This window comes from Lutjanus erythropterus, chromosome 15 (genome assembly GCF_056507025.1).
Source record: "Lutjanus erythropterus isolate fLutEry1 chromosome 15, fLutEry1.hap2, whole genome shotgun sequence".
In the NCBI taxonomy this organism is placed as follows: Eukaryota; Metazoa; Chordata; class Actinopteri; order Lutjaniformes; family Lutjanidae; genus Lutjanus; species Lutjanus erythropterus.
The window spans coordinates 33,862,005-33,878,600 of NC_139331.1; the positions used below are offsets into that span (position 1 = coordinate 33,862,005).

Below are 16,596 nucleotides of genomic sequence, written 5' to 3' on the forward strand. Positions count from 1 at the left end.
AAATGCATCTCAATCTGCCGACGCTGTCTGAAATCAACCGGAAATCCTCACGGGTTTTTCTGTGCAGCTTCTTGTTTTTTGACACAGGTTTACACATGAACGTGCTTTTTGTTTGTCGAGATCCAGAAACGGTTGGAGTGACGTTCTTCCATTGTGACTGACTGCACCGACCTGCTACAGCAAAGACAAGTCACGACTACTGATGGAGGCAAAAGAGAAAAGCTTTTTTTTTTTACATTTATGTATGTCAAACTTTCAATATTAATTTTAATATTAATAAATGATTATTTATTTAATTATTATTATTAATTTAAAAAGAACTTTGAAGACAACACAGTGTATCTTACAGGCCGTTATATCAAACTTGACACTGACTCTCTTTCTGAAGATGATATTTCATGAACCCCATAACTTGTTGATCTGTGCAAATCAAAAGTAAAAAAAAAACTGTTTAATTTGAAAAATCAAATGTGACCTTAAAATCAAGATTCTTATCAAAATCGTGGATTTGGCGAATTGTAACACCCCTATTGACATTCCAGCTGTGCATCCCTGAGCTTTTTCCCTCTTTTCTTTTCCAAAAGTCACCACAAAATGGACAAAGCGCAGTAGAGGGAAGGGGAAGGGAAAAAGATGCTACTTAAAACTGTTTATTTGCTATGAAGGGATCCTGACATAACCGACACCAACAATCAAAACACTATGCTTATGATTTCTGTAACTGTCGTGGTGAACTGTAAAACACTGAAGTCCACATCCAGGTTCAAAGTTACAGACTTGTTTTTAACGAGACCTTAATGTGTCTCTGACAGTGTTAAAGAAGATAATGACATGAGAGAAATATCTATTTACAGTAGTAAAATTGAATATGTTCTGTGTAGAATATGTCGTCGGCTTGTACAAAGGCTTCTTGACTGACAACACAACTGTGCTGCAGTGTTTTTTTTCCTGCACAAACCACATTGGACCAAACCGAATGTGAACATGTTCTGAGTTCAGTGCACAAAGCGGAACACACGCACAACTTTACAAGTTTTATACTCGAGTGCATGACTTCAGACGTGCTTTTAATGTCGACTCCTGTCCGTTATCACACAGAGGATCTGCGCGTCTCAGCTGTTGTTTGTCAGATGTGGACAGAAGGACGGCGCCGTCTTGTGGGTTTTCAAGTGGACAGGAGAAGCACAAAAGTGTCTCTGTAACAGACAAGAAAATGTTAATTTATTTTCAGTTCCATATGTTGGTTTTATTTCTGTCATATAAAAGTTTGACTTGTAGAAGGAACTCTGTTTTTTGTAACCTTCTTTATTGATTTTTAACTGAAAGTTGGCTTTTTTTAACTTAGGTGTGAATGAATGTTTTTTTTTTTTACAGTTTCAGAATCGATGCAAAATGTATATTTGGCTCATGTAGCTCACTTTCACACTGTCTACACTGGATTTGTTTTTAAGCTGACATTCATCTGACAGAACACACATTTCTTTAGACAAAAAGGGCCCTATTTGCACGATCTAGCCTCTTATTTAACCATAGGTGTGTTTTTTGTGTAACAGGAATGAAACCTGCAGTATTTCAAACTGATTTTGTCACCAAATGCCAAAAACATTGCCTGGTTTTGTAGACACATTTTTGATGAGCAGTAGCAGTAAAGCTAAGCTTATTGACAAATTGTGACAAACACTGCATCTCTTGTGACTACTTCAAAATAAAAGTCAACACGTTTCTCCAGTTAAATGCATTTAATGTGAAGTTGCAGCGATAGAAAGTGTTTGGTTTGCAGTAGCAGAAACTCAACACAACACTATGCCTACCCTTTTTTAAAATTTTTTTTTAGAAAGGTTTCAACATGTTCACAAGTCACATAATGCGAGTTTCATCAGGTGTGTAACATGTAACATGTCAGGAATTATGTACAGTGAGGGGGTCATTATTGCAAAACAAACAGGATGGTGTTGAATTACCTTGCAGGGGTTTATTTCAGAATAATGACCCACTCACTGTACATTATCCCACTTACTACATAGTGACATACTTTAAAAAAAATCATCAATTTGATACAAAATATTAATTTAAAAATAATTTTATTCATTTAAAAATAATTTTACTTCTTTTCCAGGGAATATGAGCAGAGTCTATGGTCAGAACTGCATCCATAGCAACGGTCTGTTCTCCATAGCAACAGGCAGCAATATGATGTCACCACGACGTTATTATGAAAAACATTTTAGTAATATACAAATGTAATAATCTCTATAATAAATTAATAATAATAATAATAACAATAATAGAAAATGACACCAGGTACTTTATATTTTACTACTATACTATTTAATAGACAGAAGTACATGAAACATTGTGTAAATGGGGCGCCTCTGTAGCTCAGTTGGTAGAGCGTACACTGTATGAACTGCAGCTATCAGTCAGCAGCAGCTGCCGGTTTGACTTCCGCCTGCAGCCCATTTGCTGCATGTCATCCCCTCTCTCTCTACCGCCTCTCCTGTCATATCTTCAGATGTCGCTATCAACATAAAGGCAAAAAAGGCCCCAAAAAATGTATCTTAAAAAGAAAAGTGGTTGACTGCATAATGATTGCCCGAACAATCTCCAGCCCACAACTTCCTCAAGACCTCTGTGACTCACTTCAGGTCAGGGCAGGTCATGTTGGCTGCCTGTCAAAAAGCTAAACGAAGGATGGAGGACAAGGAAGAGAGAGAGAGTGAGGCATACTTTCCACAGACGTAAGTACTGTCGGTATTTTGAGTTTGTTTGGCTCCTCCAGAGAGAAACTATGGTGATAGAATCTAATTTGTAAGCCACACTCAAAGAGGTGGACGTTTATTCCCAACTGCTCACAACAACTATGGTGACCAGAAACATTTAGGACAGTCCTGAAGTACAAGCAGCTGTCCTGAATCCTGAATCCTGAATCCTGAATGGGCTAAAAAAAAAAAAAAAAAAAAAGTCACACACTATAATATTTCACTGGACAAACTTTAGCTTTATTATGTAATTGTTTCAATAAGCTTATCCAACGTCACATTTATTTCTGTCCAGATTTGCATTAATTTTTCACCAAGATCTTGTATTGATGATGGGAGAGTCGGACCGCTGTGTAAAGTCTTCTCCAGAACATCCTAAAGATTCTCAGTGGGGTTCAGGTCTGGACTCTGTGGTGGACAATCCATGTGTGAAAATGATGTCTCATGCTCCCTGAACCTCTCTTTCACTATTTGAGCCTGATGTATCCTGATATTGTCATCTTGTAATATGTCCATCAGGAAAGATTCAGTATATTCAGGTAGTGAGCTGACCTCATATTTTTGGGCTCATAACATTGCTGAACCTCGACCTGAGCAACTGAAGCAACCCCAGATCGTAACACTGCCCCCACAGGCACTAGGCATGATGGGAGCATCACTTCATCTGCCTCTCTTCTTACCCTGATGCCCCCATCACTCTGGAACAGGGTAAATCTGGACTCATCAATCCACATGACCTTTTTCCATTGATCCACAGTCCAATCTTTATGCTCCCTGATCAGTTTCACTGATAAGTGGTTTTCTTGAGGCTACACAGCTGTTTAGTCCCAATCCCTTGATTTCACTATTAAACACAGCTGTGAGTTCTACTGATGATTTTCTACGATTTGATTTAACGTTTAACTGATCTCTGATCACGATCACTCAAGATTTTTTTCTACATTTCTTCCCTGAAGACGATGGTTCATCTCCATCCTTCCAGGTTTTAATAATGTGTTGGACAGTTCTTAACCCCGTTTTAGTAGTTTCATTAATCTCCTTAGTTGTTTTCTTTGCTTGATGCAGGTCAATAATTTGACTCTTCTGAAACAGAGGAACATCTTTTCCTTGACCACAGGATTTGTCTTCTGACATGGTTGTTGAAGAAATGAGAAGCTGCTCACTGCATCAGTTAAATAACTTGTTACCAGCTGAAACATATTAATCACTGCAGTAATTATCCAATGGGAGGATCTTAACTATTTGATCAGTTAAATGCAGGTGGTGATTTTTTTTTGGGCCAGGCAGTGTAGAGGCCACCTCAGAAATAGCAGATGTAGAATTGACTGCTTAATAAATCCTCCATCAGAGATCTGCCATGCTTTCAGCACACGTTCTGCTGCAGCTGGAAATCAGTTTGATATTGTTTAGGTTTCTCTTTTAATAATAGTAACCCTCTGGATCACGTGCCTTCCACACAACCGTACCTCTCACTTCACTCTTCAGGCTTTCACTTCCTCTGCTCTTAAGTAGGCACTTCAAAATATTTATTTATATAAGAAAGCAACTGGATCCTTTTTTAAAAGCTCTTTGCACAATTTCTCACTGACCAAGTGGAGTTTTACCTCAGGTCTGGAGGTCAGCACGTTGTCCCTCTTCTTAAAGGTGGTGATAAAAGTGATCAGTCACTGTCAGCCAATCTCCAAACTCAGCCTGGAATCATGAGTTAATAATCAGTTCAAATCTCGTAATTCTAAATGAAAATACATAAAATACGAGATCGCTTTTGTCTTTCCTGCATTTTTGTTTAAATATGAGCCTGGTTTATGATCAACAATCATTCATGTAGCGTGCACATACGTCAGCGTGACAAGAAAGTAAGTGGAGGTAAAATGAAGAGACTGAACATGAATTCTTAAAAAAATACTGTAATCATGGCTCCAAACTGGAACCATTTCAAAGTGAAGTGCAGATCAGGAGGAGAATATTTGGAGCAGCCATGTTGAAAATGAAGTGGACGGCAGTGAGCCTAGCACAACGGCTATTAGCATCTTATGAAGTGTCTGTGAAGTGTCCATGCCACCTGCTAAAACAGTAAGATGACACTTGGAGAGCTCAATAATTTGTGAGGTGGTCTGCAAGTCATATTTTTCATATCTGTTCAGGTGAATTTAATAACAAATGTGCACACTCTACCCCACCCCCGCTCGCAGGCTGAGTGATGCTGTTTTACAAATAGTTTAGTCAGAAATTCAACCGCAAAAAGGAAACTTCATCATGACCTGCAGTTCTCTACCAGAGAAAAAAAAAAAAAAACCTCACTGAACAACGCCTGCTTCCTTAGATTAGACAGAGAATGGCTTCACTGGAATTAATCCTCATGTTTGTGCTTCACTTTGAAGGTAAATGTTCTGCGTTTATTCTAATTTTAAGAAAATGGAAACTTTTAAACGGGAATTATTAAATGTTTGGGTTCTTTTTTCTGAATTTCAAATTGGTGAATTATAAGAAACAGGGAAAAAAAATGTTTTGAAATCAGATACGTTTGGTTGTGTTTGGAATGCAGTATTTGTAGACAGTTAAAACAGCAGCAAACACTTCCTCCTCTGTATTGTGTTTTAAAATGTGCAATATTAGACTTTTTAGCGGACAGTTCAGCTGGAAACAGCCCAGCATGCACCATTTCCTCCTCTTTGAGTAGCATTTACTAAAAAGTACAATAACAGTTTTAGGAAAATATGTATTTTATATATTTTACAGGTTGGATCCATTATTTATTAAAACTTTTTAGTTGTGTTGTTAACACTTTGCAGTTTCCCACTCTGTGCAATCAAATTTTAGTTGAAGTGCACGTGTTTTACCACCAAAAATGCTATTTTCCCTTCTTCTAAAACTTTCCTACGTGGTCTGACGTAGGTTTCTGCCACCCGGCGTTGCTAAATATAAACCGCTGATTCACCAGGATTCAGCTGTGTCTTAAAAATACTGTCCTTTGTCTTTTTCTCTGGTGCGGTTGTCAGGGAAAAGGTCATGCTGCAAAGGAGAGCTCACACAGAGAACAAAGACGGTTCAGACTTGAGTCTTGATTTTAAATATGTCTTTTAAAGTCATTGCAGGGCTGTGCACACAGTGAAACTGCACTGAGGAAAGTCCAAAGCATGGACTCAAAGGTTTGCACTCTATGCGCTTTTGCACATTTTGCATGGTCACTGCCCCAATATATGATGAACCATGAGGGACAGTGTCATCTAGTGGTGCTAGGGGAGATTTGCTAAATCTTGTCAGATGAAGGGTGAAGAGCCTAGTTTTAGAGTTTTGGTACAGAGGAGGCAGTTTGCTAACATTAGATAGCAAGTTAGCTTTGCTTTGCTGCATGTTGGAGAGCAGTGCAGCAGAGATTTCCACCTCTAGAATTAACGCACCACTGTGTGGTTTCTGTTGATTGCTGTTTTGCAGATTAACTCTTTGTGGTTTGGGCAGACAAACTTGACAAATGTTGTTAGGACCCCAAAATTTGGGCTAGGCGATGAGGGGTGTAGCAATAATTAAAAGTAATCATGGAAAAAGGATGGAGGGAAAAGTGAGACAGAAGTGCAAACAAGGGTTCTTTTTATTAATAAATTAAGAAAAAATAAGTTAACTTCAAATTAAGTAAAACAAACACAATAAAAGTCAACTTAACCTCCTATAAATCAAATGACAACACAGAAAAGACAATGAGTGTCTTTGCTAACCAGAGCTGAGGATAAAATAAAATAAAATGCTCATGTTAACATGTTTCTTACAGAACATGTGTTTCGTTCTTTCCAGCAGGCGTCATTGGAGAATACATCTATCACTACTACAGACCTGGACACAATGCCACTCTGCCCTGCGGCAACAGAACATCCAACACAACATGCTCCATGATTTCATGGTTTTACAACAGAGACCCATCTACTTTCACTGAGGTGGATGAAGGAAAAATTAAGAAGAGCTCAGTCCGAGCTGACAGGCTGAGTCTGGACACTGACTGCTCTTTGGTCATTAACAACATCACCGCTGAGGACGTTGGTTTCTACACGTGTCGGCAGGGGGAAAACCCTAGTCTGGATCTATCTGTATATCTAAGTGTTCTGACAAGTGAGTCTCATTTACATGAAAACTAATTTAGATTATTAAGAGGGAATTCTGCTTCTTTATAAATTTATTCTTAGGAAGTACTGATGAATGCTACAGAATTTTTTTGAATTGTTCACACGCACATATTTGAGATCAAATCTGTTTAATAAAACGATTCATGCATGAGGCCCGGTGTTCATAAGCACATATTTGAATGGACCCTTGTAGTGAGCAAGTATCAGTGGAGTGGATGGGGCATGAGGAAAAAAGAGGAGCAAATCTGATTGGCCATTCTTGATTGCAGTGCTCCTAAAACCAACGTGAGAGTGCCAAAAAACTGCAGTTCCTCGAGTGGCCACTTGAGGCTGGCTGCAAAAGTGAGTCAGTCCCCATAGGTCGCCATATTAAAGTACCAAACTCCCCCCCATTCATGACAACTGTGTGGAGGGTGAATTTTTATATAATTAATTTAAAGGTGATTATTTTCATCATCGATCAATCAGTCGATTGTTTCCTCAAGAAATTGATTAGTTGTTGATCAAAGCTCTCATTATTTGGTATACAATGTCAGAAAATGGTGAAAAGTGTTTCCCAAAGTCAAAGATGACGTCCTCAAATGTCTTGTTTTATCCACAACTCAAAAATATTCATTCATATCACTGTCAGAGAGGAGTAAAGAAACCAGAAAATATTTACATTTAAGAAGCTTGAATCACAAAATTTGGACATATATTTGGTCAAAAAATGAATCAAAATGATTAATAGATTATCAAAATAGATAATAGGTAATAGTTTATTAATAATAGGCAAATCATTGCAGCTCCAGGTGTTTTATATTCGCTGTTTAGTAGTTTGTCCAGCTGTTCTTTCCTTTGTTGTGCACAATTTACTGATTGATTGATTGATTTAAAGACAATAGATGTAGAAACTCGTTAGTGTCTTGTAATAAAGTTTTTATGCTCATATAACAGTTCTCACTTGTTTTCTCTCAGTCTCTCCATTTACACCAGACGCTGATCCAGTGAAGGACGGTGAAGTCACATTAGAGTGCTCTCTGTTGACCTACAGTGGATTCCATTTTTGTCCACGGAGCAGCATCCGCTGGGTGGATGAGGCAGGAACTGCGCTGCTTGGTGAAGGTGTCGGCTACAAGTTCATCGGACAGAAGGAGTGCTTCTCTCTTCTCACCGTGAAGCTTCTGGGTGGCCACAACAGGACATACACCTGCCAGTTTGTTGATGAGGAGAGCAAGAAGGTAGAGGCTGACTACACACCTGTGTTCACAGGTGGCAAAAGAGATCAACCAGGAAATTCGAATTCAGGTAAGAGTCAACTCAGCTTATCAGATACAAGGATTTGCATGCTGGTTTCTCAAAGGTTGAGTACAATTACAATTTAGCGACATACATCTGAGAGCTAATACCACAGAAACAAGGATTTAGTCAGGAGAGAACAACATTAAGTGCCATTAAGTGAGCCTGAGAGGATGCCGGTCCCTACAGGAAGTGCAAGACAAGAGGCAATGGATGCATTGGACTTTTGAGTCTTAAGTCTTTTCTCTAAGACTGAGAGGGATTCTGCACATTGAAAGGAGTTTGGTAACTTGGAACTACAAAAGAGAAGAGTTAGGGCCCTGTTGAGGTTGCATCAGGCGCCTTTCACTGGCAGAGTGTAGTTGTTGTAGCTGCTGTTTTGTAGGTGAGTGTCAGGGTTTTGAATTCGATGTGAGCGGCGAATGGAAGCCAGTGGAGCGATCTGAACAGCGGGGTGACACGTGCTGTTTTGGGCTGGTTGAAAAGCAGACGTGTCTCTGCATTCTGGAGATTCATCTGCAGATGTTTGAACATGCATGCGAGGAGGCCTGCCTGTAAGGAGCTGCAGTAGTCAGTGCGTGATATTATGAGAGCCTGTTCCAGGAGTTGTGCAGCAGGATCAGACCGGTAGGGTCTGATCTTTCTGATATTCTACAGGGTAAATCGACATGACTGAGCAATCGAGGCAGCTTGGATCTTGGAGGTTGGCTGTAGGCTTTGTAGTTGTGAACTGAGTTGATTCCAGCTGGATACTGATCTCTTGATGTAAAGAGAGACTGGCTGGAATTACAAGGAGCTCAGTCTTGCAGAGGTTAAGGTGAAGATGGTGTTCTTTCATCCATGTCAGGACATTTGCTAGGCATAATAAGATGTGAGCAGAGACTGTATGATCCTCCGGAGAGAACGACAGGAAGAGTTGGGTATCATCAGCAGAACAGAGTGGATTATTGCGAGATGTGAGGTGGAGTATATTGACAAGAGAAGGGGACCGAGCGTTGACCCTTGAGGAACTCCTGTGGATGAGGTGTACGGTTTGGACGAGGTAGGACATGAACCAGCGGAGGGCAGATCCTGAGATACCGAGCTCGGTGAGTGTGGAGAGAGGGAGATTTGGTGGCTAACTGAGTCAAAGGCAGCTGACAGATCTGACAGCAGCAGAGCCGAGGACTGACCAGCAGTTCTAGCTGAATGCAGCGATTCTATTACTGACAGGAGTGCAGTCTGGGTAGTGACCCTGCTTAAAGCCAGGCTGATTCTAGACTAGTGGATTAAATATTGTACATATTTGATAACTGATGTTATTTTCTTCTAAATCATGCTGAACAGGTTCCACAGATTGGCCTCTGAGCAGCATCATGTTGGCTCTGAGAATCACAGGACTGATCCTCATCATTGTGATCACTGTTCTTCTCTTCAGAGACAGAAGTGAGGAAATTCACATCGTCATTTTGTAGAAGTGGTTATTATGAATCATAATTTTATCAGTTTAATGCCACTTTTTTTTCCATTTTTTTCAGTGAACACGAAACCCTACGATAATGACAACAACGTGAGTAAAAAAAAAATAACTGATGTGGTTTTGAAAATTAATGATGCAACTTTTTCATTTTAGGCTGTTTTAATTCTGTGACCACAGAGGCTGCAGTCTCTCTGGTACAAACGTCAACAGTTAGTTCCCTTGAAGGAGTTTTTTCTGAATCTCATTTGTTTGTGTTTTTGTGTTTCACAGGTGAGGAAAGATGGCGACGAGGTCAGTTATGAAAATGTAGAAGCAGGAGTTACAATGACTTGATGTTCAGGACATTGTTTGCTCTTTTTCCATCCAAGAAGTGTCACTTTTCTGTCAACAACAAGCAGATGTGCACTTTCAGATGGCAAAATGTTCACATTTTAATCAGTTCTTTTAGATTAAAGCAACACATATATTGTTGACAGTTGTACAGAGAAATATTACAAACCTCACAGTTCTCAAGACCTTTTATGTCTCATTTAGCTAACAGCTCTAATTTTATGGCACATTTAGTTTATAGTTTTCTAGTGTAAAGTACCTGTTAAGCATCAAACAGATGGACACAGTTTGAGACAACTTGTTGGACACATGGTAACAAATAGAAGCTAAAGAACCAGATATTTTTCTCTGGAGACGGTGGAGACCAAAACAGAGCTAAAAGAAGCCAAGTGTAGATCACGTTTAGTTTTTTTGTCCACTATTTACTAAAATTACTTGAGAGATTCTGCTGCCCTCAGTTGGCATTAAGGTGAGTAGATAATGAACGAATTCTCATTTTGCGGTGAACTATCCCTTTAGTCTTGGGCTTAGATTCATCAGGTGGACTGAAACACAACTCAGATAGGATGCCGTTCTGTTGGAATTCAGTAACTAGCTTCAAATGATTTTAAATTATTGTACTGATGTTATTCTCCATTTATTTCTGTTGAGCTCAACACTTTTTCTTTTATTATCAGTTCCAGTTTAATTTATAAAAGTTGTTAGTAGTTTTATGTCTCATGTTTCTCACTATTATTGTACATTTAACTGTATACAGTGACTGTTTGGCCATTGATTGGCCACGTTTGGAAAAATAATTGTGCAGCTATTGCTAATGTTTTATTAGCTAACTAAGGCCTTAACTCTGTGTAAATATATATATATATAATTATTTTTCTTTCAGACCTTTGTATGTATATCTACTACATTAAAGGTTTGGCGGTGAAGAGACAAATCAAGCTATAAATGTCAGACTCTTGCTTTCCCCTGTTCTGATATCCTGTTTTGTTTCAACATTAGGGGCAGGAACATATTACACGGGGGTCGTCACCTTGGGAATTTTAAACATGAAATGCTTAACGTAGCTGCATTCTGGTGATTGTTTTTCATTATTAGGAAAAGAATTTATCCATAAATCCCCCCTTTTTTTGCACATATCTGCATATGTACCGAAAATTCAAGCATTCAAGAATACCTTCCAACACATACAGGTTTATCACATCTATACACATGTGCATCAGAATTCACCTACATAACTCAACTCACACTCAATTAAAAGTGTAACTATATACAACAGAACCAAAGGAACTTAGATTTCTGTTGTTCTCATCAGTGAAAGGAAGGGAGTGGAGTCATAGAGTCTCTGCTCATATTGTTGTCATGAATTTGATCAAGTTATTCCAAATTAGAAAATAGAATTTGTCTTTTTGAATCCTTGAAGAATTGGTTGCTTTTTCCATTTTGAATATTTCTAAAATTATTATGCAGTCAGGCCTGCAGCAGCTCTTTCTGTTTCAGCAACAAAACGTGGCGCAGGTAAAGAGTCTCTAAGTTCAGGGGTATGTGGATTTTGAGTATTGAGTATTATTATGTTTTGCGGATACCCGCAACTCAGTGTGGGACAATCCCAGAACAGATGGAAGATGGTTTACCTCCACTGAACCACATATTAAATTTTTCCTGGTCTGGGGTCTTAAAGTATCTATCACCTGGCAATTTTTATGCGCAAATTTGTACTTTTTCTGCATCAGTTATAGCATAAATATCTGCAGTAAAACTTTCAGGCAAATGGTTTGTGAAAATAAACGTTGTCTGTTACTTTCTAATGCACACGTTCTATCTTGACCCACACTGTGAGGTACACTGCAGTGTAGTCTGTCCCCGTCTCTGAGACGTGGAGACATTAGAGAACATGAGCACCATCTTCTGGCCTTTCACGCAACAAACATTAATTCTATAAATACTTTATTCCCCTTGATAGAAACATGTACTGCATATAATGTAGTTTTTACATCCTTCATTGCATTTCATTTCTGTGTATTAAAATCTTTAATTAGTCTGTAAGCATCTGAGCTTTAAGTTAAAAGCAGATTGGCTGCTGAAGACTTTGATTTGAAGACAGTGGCTTCCTAAAAACATCACAATTCTTGAAAACATGCAAGTTTATGAACATAAACATGAATTTCAAAATATATAAAAACCCTGCATGTAACCTTATTCACATGTGCTTCTGGATAAATTCTCCCAGATGCAATAAGTACAGATTAAACAGTAATGGGCCTGAAATCCCCTGGTGAACACCACAGGAGATAAAATTCCAAGACAAACACTAAAATCACGTCCTTAAAAAAACAGTCCAGGGCCGACCCACACTGGTCAACCCACCTCTCAAGTCTTTACATTAAAATATCTTATCGTGTCAAAAGCCACACTTAGATCCAATAATACTAAAACAGAAACTACGATTTTCACTGTTTATTTTTAAGCCATGAATGACTGACCAAACCTGTTTCTGTATTATGATTTGGACATAAGCCACTTCCTCTTCTGATGACATCACCTAAATTACAATATTTCCATTAGATCAGTTCAGAAGATCAAGTTATTATGTATTTAGCATTTTTTAGCATCTTATCTTGAAATAACAACATATTAATGTATGCTAATATCGTCATTTTTTTTACAAATATTTTTGGGTGGCTTTTATGCCTTAGCTGATGGAATTGATTAATATATGACAGGAGATTTTGGGGCAAAGGGCCACAGGTGGGAGTGAAACCCACGGCCGCTGCAGAGGACCGACAGCTTCAGGACATGGGACACTTGCTCGCCACTCAGCCACTATGTGTTGTAGTTTTTGAGGAAGTGTAGTAACTTTGTGGAGCGTCAGCGAAGTGTGCTCTCTCTCTCTCTGTTTGGTCAGGTCACTTAATTAATGGTGTCTGTATAGAAGGAAAACAGAAGTGGTGTAAAGCTGAATAATGATGTTTCTTAAGAAATTTCCACGCAGGAAGTCACTCCCAAAGCATCACCATGTACAGAGAAAAAAAAAACACCTCACACAACGTCTGCCTGCTGACAGAGAACAGACACAAAATGTCTCGACTGGAGTTAATCCTTATTTTTGTGCTTCAGTTTGAAGGTAAAGCTCTTATTTCTTATTCAGTTGATCATAATTTCCAGGGGTGGAAGCAACTAATTACAAATACTCAAATTACTGTAATTATGTGTTGTTTTTTTTTTGGGGGGGGGGGGGGGTGGTACGTAGACTTTTAAGAGTAGATTTTCTAGTCTGTACTTTAACCCATATTTAAGTATTCATTACAAGGTGTAATCTACTTAGTTACTTTTAAAATTGAGTGCTGAGTACAATTTGAATTAATATCCAAACCTGAAACCAATCAGGTGATCTGATCACAAACGGGCCAATGAAAACCAGGAGATACAAAATGAAAAACAAAACTAAATTCTGCAGCAGCACACATTTGGAGTAAAGACATTAATGAGTAATCATTAGCTGTTAACAATTTAACAAATTAAAAATGTATTCATTGATATTTAATCAATAGACTGGCGGTTTTGTCTGGCGGAGCCATTTGTTATGTATGAAAATTAAACTTAATTGTGTAAAAAATGACAAAAAAACAAAACAAAAAAAAAACTTGAAAATGAGGAAATAAATGTGTGTTCTGTGTCTTATAAATAATTAATGATTAATCAGTTGTTGGATATCGGCACAGTACTTGTACTTGAGTACAGAGAATTTACTGTTAGTGTTAGATGAAGGTTTGTGAGAAAAAATTACCTTAACTGAACCAGTATTTTTCTGCTTTAGAAGTAACTTTTTAAAGCCTCGATAAGCTTTCTCAGTTATTTTTTTCTCTCATGTTTATAAACTTGCAGATGTCAAAGAAAGAACAGTAATGACATGATAGTGTCTTTGCTCTCTGTGTTCATTGGTTTCTTTAAAGGTAGAATATGCAGGATTTCTGAGTTGCTGTTTGCAAACACCCCCAAAACATAGCTGACTGTTGAGTTTCATTCCCGGGATGTCAAATATGTGAAAAATGTGTTGATAAAGTGTCCTGAAAACAGCAAAATAATGAGAACATAAGAATGCAGGTGAACATCTGGAGGGTTGTGGGTAATAACTGATAATTCTTTGGGAAAAATTCTGCCTAATAAATGTATAAACTCCACCCATGTGATAGAATATTCAAATGTTTAGAGTGTATAAGTATGGCACAATTTTTATTTTCAGGTGATTATACACAAAGGAGAAAATACTTATTGATGTTAGAGGGTGACACACTCCCTCCCTCCATCACATCTTTGCAAATATGAATAATAAAAAATCCCAATTCAGAACTGTATAATCTTTTTTGTTTCTTTAAGGAGAATGAAATAAAATCCTCATGTTCAGTATTTAGAGTCCATGCAGATGATTTTACATGCAATACGTTACTTCTTACAGAACATGTGGTCTTTTCTTTCCAGCAGGCATCAGTGCAGAAATCTTCTTTCTCTTCAACAGACCTGGACATCATGTCATCCTGCCCTGTGGCAACACATCAGTCTCTGACACAACATGCTCCAACACCGTCTGGCTTTTCAACAGAGAACCATCTCGGACTTTATTTGACGTTAGGAAAGGAAAAGTTGAGAAGAGCTCAGCCCGAGCTGACAGGCTGAGTCTGGACACTGACTGCTCTTTGGTCATTAAAAGCATCACTGCTGAGGATGCCGGTCGCTTCACCTGTCGGCAGAAGGGTCCCACTGACCAGGATGTGGATATATACCTAAGTCTTCTCACAAGTGAGTCTCATTTGCATGAAAACTTGTTTATCATGTTATCGAGAGGGAATTCTACTTTTTACATTTGTTTTTTGAGACAAAAATGTTGCATTGTGTCAACCTCATTCACGTTATCCAAGCCTTCCTTTCCTGTCCACTCTGTCCCAAAGTGTCTCCCAAAGCCAAGCAGTGAGCAAGCAAAGTGTCTGTCAGTAAAATCTGTCAGTTTCCTGGTTATAGTGGACAGCGATGAGTTTACATGTTTATTTGTATCCTTCATATTAATTGAGGTTAATCAACACACCCCTTCCATTCACGGAGGATATGCACATGGACCTGAACGCCTCACGGGTTTGGGCCCTTAACATAAGAACCCTCATAGTGGGCAAGTGTAGGTGTAGTGGACGGCTCAATGAAACAGAGGAGTCAATCTGATTGGCCCGTGTTGACTGCAGAGCTTCTGCTGGTTCATCATGAAAAAGTACCCCTCCTCCAGTTTACATTTTTTTGACTTGTTAAAATGCCACTGAATGGTTTTAATTGGTTCAGCTTAAACTCAGTGAACCAGTGATGACAGACGATGAATAGAAACTTGTCAGTGTTTTGTAGTGAAGCTGCTCTAACAGTTTTCATGTTGAGTTAACAGTAATTTGTTTTCTCTCAGTCTCTCCATCTCCTCCAGATGCTGATCCAGAGAGGGACGGTGAAGTCACATTAGTCTGCTCTCTGTTGACATACAGTGAAATCAATCACTGTCAACAGAACATCATCCGCTGGGTGGACGAGACAGGAACTGTGCTCGATGGTGAAGGTGTCGGGTACAAGTTCCTCAGACAGAACAGCTGTGACTCTTTTCTCAGTGTGAAGCATCAGAGAGGCGACAACAGGACATACACCTGTCAGTTTACTGATAAAGACAACAATGTAAAGATAGAGGCTGACTACCCGCCTGTCTTCAAAGATGACAAAAGAGACGATCAGCCAGGAAAATCTAATTCAGGTCAGATAATCTGCAGCACACTTGCTAAGTTATTTTGCTCTGCAGCGGATTAAATATTGTACATATTTGATAACTGATTTTATTTTCTTCTAAATCATGCTGAACAGGTTCCACAGATTGGCCTCTGAGCAGCATCATGTTGGCTCTGAGGATCACAGGACTGATCCTCATCATTGTGATCACTGTTCTTCTCTTCAGAGATAGAAGTGAGGAAATTCAGAGCATCATTTAGTAGAAGATTCATAAGTATCACACTGTCAGAATATTAATGCAACTGTTTTGTTTTTTCCCGCCAGTGAAAGCTAAACCCTCTGATAATGACAACAAAGTGAGTAAAATATACCTCGTGATTTTGAAAATTAAAGATGTAACTTTGTTACTTCTGTTACCACGGAGGATTTTCAGAATCTCATTTATTGTGTTTTTATGTTTCACAGGTGCAGAAGGATGGCGACGAGGTCAATTATGAAAATGTAGAAGCAGGTCCAGCTGCTGTTAGACTGCACTGATCCACAACTTCCACACCGACGTCGATTCACCAGAAAGTCAAATATGAGCAAAGTGACGAGTGATCGAAGCTTTGAGTTACAATGACTTGATGTTTAGGACATTGTTTGCTTTTTTTACATCCACAAAAATGTCACTTTTCTGTCAACAACAAGAGTGGATATCAGTCTGTTACATGTGAAAACATGTAGCTGCAGAGTGGAACAAACAGCTGCTGCAGCCTGTTGCACCTGCAGTGTGTGAGTTCAAACTTAGCTTGGTAAAGCACATATGTAAAGTATAAAATGTACTGATATTGGTCAGGGAAAGCAGCTGTTGTAGTGCCATTTTCAGTGATGGACAGTAACAAAGTACATTTACTTGAGTATCTGTACT

General features: G+C 38.7%; 2 protein-coding genes across 4 annotated transcripts; both read left to right on the forward strand.

The window, feature by feature from the left end:
- Nucleotides 1–2,328: 2,328 nt before the first annotated feature.
- On the forward strand, nt 2,329–10,889 carry LOC146314755 (uncharacterized). Of its 3 annotated transcripts, none has more exons than XM_084737383.1 (5): nt 2,329–2,738; nt 6,552–6,860; nt 7,832–8,161; nt 9,479–9,701; nt 9,882–10,887. In XM_084737383.1, the coding sequence occupies exons 2-4, from the start codon at nt 6,644–6,646 to the stop codon at nt 9,604–9,606; spliced, it is 675 nt and encodes a 224-aa protein (XP_084593509.1). In that variant the 5' UTR covers nt 2,329–2,738; nt 6,552–6,643; the 3' UTR covers nt 9,607–9,701; nt 9,882–10,887. The 3 variants fall into 3 exon arrangements, with proteins under 3 accessions (XP_084593509.1, XP_084593507.1, XP_084593508.1); XM_084737381.1 differs by lacking the exon at nt 2,329–2,738 and adding an exon at nt 5,031–5,140 and having other exon boundaries at nt 6,549–6,860; nt 9,882–10,886; XM_084737382.1 differs by lacking the exon at nt 2,329–2,738 and adding an exon at nt 5,055–5,140 and having other exon boundaries at nt 9,882–10,889.
- A 1,453-nt stretch (nt 10,890–12,342) lies between these two features.
- LOC146314756 (uncharacterized) lies at nt 12,343–16,083 on the forward strand. Its single transcript, XM_084736985.1, has 4 exons — nt 12,343–13,062; nt 14,418–14,735; nt 15,379–15,714; nt 15,822–16,083. Exons 1-4 carry the CDS (start codon nt 12,954–12,956, stop codon nt 15,944–15,946), a joined length of 888 nt encoding a protein of 295 aa, XP_084593111.1. The 5' UTR covers nt 12,343–12,953; the 3' UTR covers nt 15,947–16,083.
- The last annotated feature ends 513 nt before the right edge of the window (nt 16,084–16,596 follow it).

Bases quoted from the DNA above. Each gene is read 5' to 3' on its own strand.
- LOC146314755 (XM_084737381.1), top strand. From the start codon at position 5,095: ATGGCTTCACTGGAATTAATCCTCATGTTTGTGCTTCACTTTGAAG. The intron at 6,861-7,831 runs GTGAGTCTCATT...GTTTTCTCTCAG, and splicing joins ATATCTAAGTGTTCTGACAA to TCTCTCCATTTACACCAGAC. The intron at 8,162-9,478 runs GTAAGAGTCAAC...CATGCTGAACAG, and splicing joins ACCAGGAAATTCGAATTCAG to GTTCCACAGATTGGCCTCTG.
- LOC146314756 (XM_084736985.1), top strand. From the start codon at position 12,954: ATGTACAGAGAAAAAAAAAACACCTCACACAACGTCTGCCTGCTGACA. The intron at 13,063-14,417 runs GTAAAGCTCTTA...TTTTCTTTCCAG, and splicing joins TTTTGTGCTTCAGTTTGAAG to CAGGCATCAGTGCAGAAATC. The intron at 14,736-15,378 runs GTGAGTCTCATT...GTTTTCTCTCAG, and splicing joins ATACCTAAGTCTTCTCACAA to TCTCTCCATCTCCTCCAGAT.